The 9,703-nt window shown below is 57.4% G+C and overlaps 1 protein-coding gene across 1 annotated transcript; it reads left to right on the forward strand.

The window, feature by feature from the left end:
* The first annotated feature begins 339 nt into the window (after positions 1-339).
* On the forward strand, positions 340-9,049 carry tbx6 (T-box 6). Its single transcript, NM_001007994.1, is given in 8 exon segments — positions 340-507; positions 2,294-2,543; positions 4,298-4,565; positions 5,088-5,234; positions 6,569-6,639; positions 7,575-7,648; positions 7,751-8,045; positions 8,207-9,049. Coding segments are annotated over 8 exon segments (1,557 nt in total). The 5' UTR covers positions 340-389; the 3' UTR covers positions 8,541-9,049.
* The last annotated feature ends 654 nt before the right edge of the window (positions 9,050-9,703 follow it).

Here is a 9,703-nt window from a genome sequence, read left to right on the forward strand (position 1 = left end):
GATCCTGATGGTATGGGGGGGCACATGGGTAGGAAGATCTCATGATACGTGTGTGTTTGGGGGGGCAGAGGGGCAGATAGTGTGGGGTTTATTAGGAACCTGTCGCCCCCCCCCCCCCCCAGTGTTTTCCATCACCTCCTGCATTTCCTGACAACTGGACAAACTGAGGCCCAGAGCAGCCATAAAGCCCCTTAATAAAGTTTAATTCAGTCCTAATGTGTGAAGGGACCTCCCCCCCCCGGCCCCCCTGTCACCTAGCAGGAGGGTCCCACATCAAACAGGGTAGGGTGGGCTTTAAGGGCAGTCAATGGGCTGAAGCCTCAGAACTACTTAGTGACTGGAGCTGAGAGGGTCCCTGCACCCAATGTACTGAGCCCCCCGGAGCCGGAATGTATCACTCAGAGCTCTTCCAGCAGTATGGCACCTCCTACGGGATGAGACCCCCTCATGCCCTGGCACCCACCTACCCCACTGCTGGGGGTCACCATGAAGCTTACAGATACCCAGGTATGTAATATGGGCCCCAGGTACCAGTGTGTGTGGGAATGAGCAGGGCGGTTACTCCGCTTGGGGTCCCTAGCAACGCTGAGCCTGGGAGGTTCTGAGACCCAACTAGGATGTGGTTCTGTTGCAGTGAATGATATGTGAGAGGTTCTACACTGGGTCCAAATGTGAAATGTCTGTGGCCGGGTTCTACTGGATCTGTACTCTTATATAGATACAGGTATGGGACCTGATATCCAGAATGCTTGGGATTTTTCGGATAAGGGATCTTTCCATACATTTATTCTACTGAAATATAATTGTTATTTAAACCCAGAGTTTTGTCACCAATAAGGGTCGGTTCTGTCTTAGTTTGGATCAGGCAGAAGGTTCTGTTTTATAATTACAGAGAATAAAGAAATCATTGTTTGAATTATTTGATTAAAATGGAGTCTATGGGAGATGCCTTGTTTCCAAACTTCTGGATAACAGGTTTCCGGATAAGGGATTCTATACACATAAATATATGGGACTGGGAGGGTCTGAGCTGTGTGTTGGGGTTCTGTTGTATTTGGATCTTTCAGGTTCTGGCGAGTGGGTCTGTATATAAGGACGGAGCCTGTGTATAAGGGATCCTGTATATGTATATTTCTGGATAACAGGTTTCCGGATAAGGGATTCTATACACATAAATATATGGGACTGGGAGGGTCTGAGCTGTGTGTTGGGGTTCTGTTGTATTTGGATCTTTCAGGTTCTGGCGAGTGGGTCTGTATATAAGGACGGAGCCTGTGTATAAGGGATCCTGTATATGTATATTTCTGGATAACAGGTTTCCGGATAAGGGATTCTATACACATAAATATATGGGACTGGGAGGGTCTGAGCTGTGTGTTGGGGTTCTGTTGTATTTGGATCTTTCAGGTTCTGGCGAGTGGGTCTGTATATAAGGATGGAGCCTGTGTATAAGGGATCCTGTATATATATATTTCTGGATAACAGGTTTCCGGATAAGGGATTCTATATCTGTAAATATATGGGACAGGGGGGTCTGAGCTGTGTGTTGGGGTTCTGTTGTATTTGGATCTTTCAGGTTCTGGCGAGTGGGTCTGTATATAAGGACGGAGCCTGTGTATAAGGGATCCTGTATATGTATATTTCTGGATAACAGGTTTCCGGATAAGGGATTCTATATCTGTAAATATATGGGACTGGGGGGGTCTGAGCTGTGTGTTGGGGTTCTGTTGTATTTGGATCTTTCAGGTTCTGGCGAGTGGGTCTGTATATAAGGACGGAGCCTGTGTATAAGGGATCCTGTATATGTGGGTTCTGCTTGGCCCGTGGCTGGTTCTGGTGCTGGTTCTGGTGGTGTTGGGTGGCACCGGCACCTCGGGGGCCCTTGGACACCTTACAGCATCCCCCCTGGCATTCCCAGTACCCACAGGTTGCCCTTCCGGCCCTGGTGATGCCTGTCCAGCAGGGGGAGCTGTAACAGAGCTGTAGGGGCAGATAGTGGCCCATAGTACTGGGCTGTAGGACTGGAACCCACTGGGCCTATACGTTGGTGCTGCTACTCCCTGTATCCTGTGTGGGGGGGACTCAGAGTGATGGAGCCCCCCAGTTCATTACCATAGCGACCCCAGTTCATTACCATAGCGACCAGCTGGGTTCCAATTAGCAGGAGAGGCCTAACATTTAGCACCAAGCTGCCAAGCCTGGGTCCCACCAAGGGGAACCGCCCCTTTAACACTTGCCCTGCCACAGGGAACTTGCCCTGCTGCCCCACTAATTGCCCCCCTGTGTCCCACAGAGTTGGATGTGCCCGGCCAGAGGTTTGATGGGCTGTTCCCGGCGCTGGACCCTTCCCAAAGGATTCTGGGAGCGCCCCCTCTCACCCCTCTCTCATTGCCCCCTGGTCCTGCCCTGGGGTTCGGCCAGCTGCAGCCCCCCTGCGAAACCCCCCAGCTGCCCGGGAACGTGAAGATGAACCTGGAGAACAAGGAGCTATGGAAGCAGTTTCACTCCATCGGCACCGAGATGATCATCACCAAGTCTGGGAGGTGAGACGGGAGGGGGTATTCTGGGGGGGGCGGGGGCAAGTAGGGGAGATGGGGGACTGAGAGGGTGGGGGGGCAAGTAGGGGAGATGGGGAACTGAGTGGGTGGGGGGGGCAAGTAGGGGAGATGGGGAACTGAGTGGGTGGGGGGGCAAGTAGGGGAGATGGGGAACTGAGAGGGTGGGGGGGGCAAGTAGGGGAGATGGGGAACTGAGAGGGTGGGGGGCAAGTAGGGGAGATGGGGGACAAGTAGGGGAGATGGGGGACTGAGAGGGTGGGGGGGGCAAGTAGGGGAGATGGGGAACTCAGAGGGTGGGGGCAAATAGGGGAGATGGGGGACTGAGAGGGTGGGGGGGCAAGTAGGGGAGATGGGGAACTCAGAGGGTGGGGGCAAATAGGGGAGATGGGGGACTGAGAGGGTGGGGGGGCAAGTAGGGGAGATGGGGAACTGAGTGGGTGGGGGGGCAAGTAGGGGAGATGGGGAACTGAGTGGGTGGGGGAGGCAAGTAGGGGAGATGGGGAACTGAGTGGGTGGGGGGGGCAAGTAGGGGAGATGGGGAACTGAGTGGGTGGGGGGGCAAGTAGGGGAGATGGGGAACTGAGAGGGTGGGGGGGGGGGCAAGTAGGGGAGATGGGGAACTGAGAGGGTGGGGGGGGGGCAAGTAGGGGAGATGGGGAACTGAGAGGGTGGGGGGGGCAAGTAGGGGAGATGGGGAACTGAGAGGGTGGGGGGGGGCAAGTAGGGGAGATGGGGAACTGAGTGGGTGGGGGGGGCAAGTAGGGGAGATGGGGAACTGAGAGGGTGGGGGGGGGGGCAAGTAGGGGAGATGGGGAACTGAGAGGGTGGGGGGGGGCAAGTAGGGGAGATGGGGAACTGAGTGGGTGGGGGGGCAAGTAGGGGAGATGGGGAACTGAGAGGGTGGGGGGGCAAGTAGGGGAGATGGGGAACTGAGAGGGTGGGGGGCAAGTAGGGGAGATGGGGACTGAGAGGGTGGGGGGGGCAAGTAGGGGAGATGGGGAACTGAGTGGGTGGGGGGGGCAAGTAGGGGAGATGGGGAACTGAGAGGGTGGGGGGGGCAAGTAGGGGAGATGGGGGACTGAGAGGGTGGGGGGCAAGTAGGGGAGATGGGGGACTGAGAGGGTGGGGGGCAAGTAGGGGAGATGGGGGACTGAGAGGGTGGGGGGGCAAGTAGGGGAGATGGGGGACTGAGAGGGTGGGGGGGCAAGTAGGGGAGATGGGGGACTGAGTGGGTGGGGGGCAAGTAGGGGAGATGGGGGACTGAGAGGGTGGGGGGCAAGTAGGGGAGATGGGGGACTGAGAGGGTGGGGGGGCAAGTAGGGGAGATGGGGAACTGAGAGGGTGGGGGGGCAAGTAGGGGAGATGGGGGACTGAGGGAAGATGGGGCAGGAACCTGAGAATGGGGGGGGGGGGGGGGGGCAATGAGAGGGGTAAAGGAGGCAGATAGGGAAGAGATAGGGGCAGATAAGGGGCATTTACAGGGAAGCAGAAAGGCCTGACCCCTGGGGCCACTATTTGCCCACATAGTGGTACTGAGTATGGCAGCTCCGCTGTTACACAGGCTGTAGGTCTCCTTCTAAAGAAGCAGAAATCCAAGGCCCCTTTATTAGCCCCCTGGGGTTATTCCTTTCAGCCCCCAGTAGGTGGCGCCCTGCTCTCTCCCAGGGGTAAGTATGGGCAGCCTGGGGGCAGTTGTTCCTCTCTCTGACCCCCCCATTCTCTCTTGCCCCCCCCCCCAGGCGTATGTTCCCCCAGTGCAAGGTCAGTGTTACCGGGCTGGAACCGGACGGCAAGTACCTGCTCTTGGCCGATATCGTCCCAATCGACAACTCTCGCTACAAGTGGCAGGAGGATCGCTGGGAGCCCAGCGGGAGGGCCGAACCCCGACTCCCCGAGAGGGTCTATATCCACCCCGACTCCCCCGCCCCCGGGTCCCACTGGATGAAACAACCCATCTCCTTCCACAAGATCAAACTCACCAACAACACCCTGGACCAGATGGGCCACGTAAGGATGGGGCACCCCTATGGCTTCTACTGGGGCCCCCTCACCCCAATATCACCCACTCCCTGCTAATTAGCCATTGGTTTAGATTCGTGCTGCAGGCTGAAAGGCTTTATGTGCAGCCACGCAGGGGGTGGGGCCGGTAATAATGGGGTGGGGCCGGTAATAAGGGGGTGGGGCCGGTAATAAGGGGGTGGGGGTGGGGCCGGTAATAAGGGGGTGGGGCCAGTAATAATGGGGTGGGGCCAGTAATAATGGCGTGGGGTGGGGCCAGTAATAATGGGGTGGAGCCGGTAATAATGGGGTGGGGCCAGTAATAATGGGGTGGAGCCAGTAATAATGGGGTGGGGTGGGGCCAGTAATAATGGGGTGGGGCCAGTAATAATGGGGTGGGGGGGGGACCCTACTGCCTACACTCAGGGAAGGGCAGCTTTCCCCACAGAATGGGCCTCTGATGCCCCCAGTGGGCAGATAAGGTACTGCAGGAGGGCCCCACCATGAATACATCTCTCCCCCCCCCCACAGATCATCCTGCACTCCATGCACAAGTACCAGCCTCGCTTCCATATTGTACGGGCCCAGGACGTGTTCAGCCGCCGCTGGGGGGGCTGCTCCTCCTTCACCTTCCCAGAGACCCTATTCCTGACTGTCACAGCCTATCAGAACGAGAAGGTACCCGGGGGGGCACAACCCAGCATGTGTGTGTATGGGAGCGTGAGTGGGCCAGTGGGAGGTGTGGGTAGGCCAGTAGGATAAGTGGGTGGGCCAGTGGGAAAGGTGAATGGGCCAGTAGGAAAGGTGAGTGGGCCAGTGGGAAAGGTGAGTGGGCCAGTAGGAAAGGTGAGTGGGCCAGTGGGAAAGGTGAGTGGGCCAGTGGGAAGGGTGAGTGGGCCAGTGGGAAGGGTGAGTGGGCCAGTAGGAAAGGTGAGTGGGCCAGTGGGAAAGGTGAGTGGGCCAGTAGGAAAGGTGAGTGGGCCAGTGGGAAGGGTGAGTGGGCCAGTGGGAAGGGTGAGTGGGCCAGTGGGAAGGGTGAGTGGGCCAGTGGGAAAGGTGAGTAGGAAGGGTGAGTGGGCCAGTAGGAAAGGTGAGTGGGCCAGTGGAGAGGGTGAGTGGGCCAATGGGAGGTGTGGGTAGGCCAGTATGATAAGTGGGTGGGCCAGTAGGATGAGTGGGTGGGCCAGTGGGAAAGGTGAATGGGCCAGTAGGAAAGGTGAGTGGGCCAGTAGGAAAGGTGAGTGGGCCAGTGGGAAGGGTGAGTGGGCCAGTGGGAAAGGTGAGTAGGAAGGGTGAGTGGGCCAGTAGGAAAGGTGAGTGGGCCAGTGGAGAGGGTGAGTGGGCCAGTAGGAAAGGTGAATGGGCCAGTGGGAAGGGTGAGTGGGCCAGTGGGAAGGGTGAGTGGGCCAGTGGGAAAGGTGAGTAGGAAGGGTGAGTGGGCCAGTAGGAAAGGTGAGTGGGCCAGTGGAGAGGGTGAGTAGGCCAATGGGAGGTGTGGGTAGGCCAGTAGGATAAGTGGGTGGGCCAGTAGGATGAGTGGGTGGGCCAGTGGGAAAGGTGAATGGGCCAGTAGGAAAGGTGAGTGGGCCAGTGGGAAAGGTGAGTGGGCCAGTAGGAAAGGTGAGTGGGCCAGTGGGAAGGGTGAGAGGGCCAGTGGGAAAGGTGAGTAGGAAGGGTGAGTGGGCCAGTAGGAAAGGTGAGTGGGCCAGTGGAGAGGGTGAGTGGGCCAGTAGGAAAGGTGAATGGGCCAGTGGGAAGGGTGAGTGGGCCAGTGGGAAGGGTGAGTGGGCCAGTGGGAAAGGTGAGTGGGCCAGTGGGAAGGGTGAGTGGGCCAGTGGGAAGGGTGAGTGGGCCAGTAGAAATGGTTAGTGGGACATTATGGCAGCAGTGTAAGTGTGAGTGAATGAATGAGTGAGTCAGTGAGTGAGTGTGAGTCAGTGAGTGTGAGTGTCAGTGAGTGAGTGTGAGTGTGAGTGTCAGTAAGTCACATTCTCACTCTCACACACACACAGATTACGCAGCTGAAGATTCAGACCAACCCGTTTGCGAAAGGATTTCGGGAGGACGGAATGAAGAGCAAAAGGTACGAGGTGCCCCCCCATTCCTTGTGTTACCCCCCCAGGCACCAAGACCCACCCCCTTACAGACCCTACCATATACCCTGCTACTGGGGGTAGGGAGAAAGAGGGGAGAAATTTTTGCCCCCATTGCCATTAGGGTGGCCCAATCCCCCCCCACATACCCTCAGTGTAGGCCCAATCCCCCCCGTACCCCCAATCCCCCCCCACATACCCTCAGTGTAGGCCCAATCCCCCCCCATACCCCCAATCCCCCCCCACATACCCTCAGTGTAGGCCCAATCCCCCCCCGTACCCCCAATCCCCCCCCACATACCCTCAGTGTAGGCCCAATCCCCCCCGTACCCCCAATCCCCCCCCACATACCCTCAGTGTAGGCCCAATCCCCCCCCGTACCCCCAGTGTAGGCCCAATCCCCCCCGTACCCCCAGTGTAGGCCCAATCCCACCGTGCCCCCAATCCCCCCCCACATACCCTCAGTGTAGGCCCAATCCCCCCCCGTACCCACAATCCCCCCCCCACATACCCTCAGTGTAGGCCCAATCCCCCCCGTACCCCTAATCCCCCCGTACCCCCAGTGTAGGCCCAATTCCCCCCATACCCCCAATCCCCCTGTACCCCCAGTGTAGGCCCAATCCCCCCGTACCCCCAGTGTAGGCCCAATCCCCCCGTACCCCCAGTGTAGGCCCAATCTCCCCCGTACCCCCAATCCCCCCCCAGTGTAGGCCCAATCCCCCCGTACCCCCAGTGTAGGCCCAATTCCCCCCATACCCCCAATCCCCCTGTACCCCCAGTGTAGGCCCAATCCCCCCGTACCCCCAGTGTAGGCCCAATTCCCCCCATACCCCCAATCCCCCCGTACCCCCAGTGTAGGCCCAATCCCCCCGTACCCCCAGTGTAGGCCCAATCCCCCCAATATAACGCTCTCCATTCTGTGCAGGGACCGCTCCACCCGGGTGAAGAGGAAAGTGATTGAGCCGGAGGAGGAGGAGGAGGAGGAGTTCCAGCCGGAGGGTAAGTAGCACCTGTTGGCTATCTGCCCCCCCCATACCTCTGCCCCCCCCCATACCTCTCCCCCCTCAATAATAACCCCTCAATCTCTCTCTTCCCCCCCAGGTGAGTGCAAGCGGCCCCTCTACACCGGCCCCTGTGACTCCACCCTGAGTGAGGAGCTGGATATAGGGAGGGGCTTGGGTATCCCCCTCCCCAGTCCCGACTGCTCTTTCCACCCAATCACACCACCATCCCGGACTCCGCCTTCCACGCAAACCCCTAACCCTTCTCTCACAGCCAATCAGGAACAAGGAGCCGCCCTGGAGATGTCCTCACAGACCCCGGAGACCTTCCTGCAGGCAGCGGGGCAGTCGTACCCCGAGCAGCCCCCCGTCAGAGGCGGCAGCCTGTACCCCTGGTGAGTCTCCCCCCATTCCTGTCATTGCCTAGTGTAGCCTTGTAACCCCTAGCAACACTATGGCTCCTCCCACCCATATGTATAAATACAAATATACAGACAATAAGCTCCACCCCCATACAATATGGCAGCTTCCACTCATGATATCCTTTCCCCCACAGCCCCACAGATGGACACGGAGCCCAGAACCAGCGCCACCCACTGTCGGTTCAGCGTTTGCCGCAGGCGTTTCAGGGGCTCCAGGAGTCGCTCGGTAACAGCCCAGGGGAATACAAGATTTATGGGGGGGACGTGGGCTGCGGAGGAGACTTTGCCCCCCCATCCTGTGCGGTGGCTCCGAGCGTTCGGCCCAGTGAGGAGCGATTGCCCCGGGGCTACTCCATGAACTCTGAGCTCCGCTTCCCACACTTCCTGCCCAACGGGGGGTCCAAAATCGGCCTGCAGTTCTCTGGGGCGCAGCTGCAGCGCCTCTATAACGGGGGGGGCTGGATGTGAGGGTGGGACCCCCTATTCACACCAAGGCTGCTCAGCAGGAAAGGAAGGTGCTTCCCCCCCAAATAGGGACAAGGTGGGGTCTGGGTGCAGATTTACCCCCAGTGACCAAGAGGAACCAGGCAAGGAGGGGGGGGGAATAAGGAGCCCCCCAAGAAGGACATTCTGGCCACGCCCCGTTGGGACCCAAAGCAGAATATTATGATGTATATTTGTATCACACAGAGCCAATGAGAGTAGGTCTCTGTACACTGACTCCGCCCTCTCCCCGTCGCGATTGGGCGAGTGATTGGGCCTCTCCCAGATACAGTGTTTCCTTCCACTTCCCGCAGGCAGGGGGCGCTGTGTCCCACACACTGGGAGGTTCTGCGGAACTGAATGGGTTTGGCTTCTGCTCATTGGACTCATTGGCCCGGAATTTTGTAATTATTTATCAAACATTTTGTGTTTTGTATTTTTGTTTCCGATGGACGAAGAGAATTTATCTTTTTCATTAAAATGTATTTCTTGTGTCTGACGGGTATTGCTCTGTCTGAGGCAGGGATTCCCCTGTTCTAAGCACAATCCAGCAGGAACAGCCCCCTAAGTTTGCCCATAGCCTGTACAGAGAGATACCATAAAACTATGGCACATATGGATTCCCCTGTACTAAGCACAATTCAGCAGGAACAGCCCCCTAAGTTTGCTCATAGCCTGTACAGAGAGATACCATAAAACTATGGCAGCATAGGGATTCCCCTGTACTAAGCACAATTCAGCAGGAACAGCCCCCTAAGTTTGCCCATAGCCTGTACAGAGAGATACCATAAAACTATGGCACATAGGGATTCCCCTGTACTAAGCACAATTCAGCAGGAACAGCCCCCTAAGTTTGCTCATAGCCTGTACAGAGAGATACCATAAAACTATGGCACATAGGGATTCCCCTGTACTAAGCACAATTCAGCAGGAACAGACCCCTAAGTTTGCTCATAGCCTGTACAGAGAGATACCATAAAACTATGGCACATAGGGATTCCCCTGTACTAAGCACAATTCAGCAGGAACAGCCCCCTAAGTTTGCTCATAGCCTGTACAGAGAGATACCATAAAACTATGGCAGCATAGGGATTCCCCTGTACTAAGCACAATTCAGCAGGAACGTGCCCTTTTGGGCTGAGAGTCTA

The sequence above is a fragment of the Xenopus tropicalis genome, chromosome 9, assembly GCF_000004195.4.
Source record: "Xenopus tropicalis strain Nigerian chromosome 9, UCB_Xtro_10.0, whole genome shotgun sequence".
NCBI lineage: Eukaryota > Metazoa > Chordata > Amphibia > Anura > Pipidae > Xenopus > Xenopus tropicalis.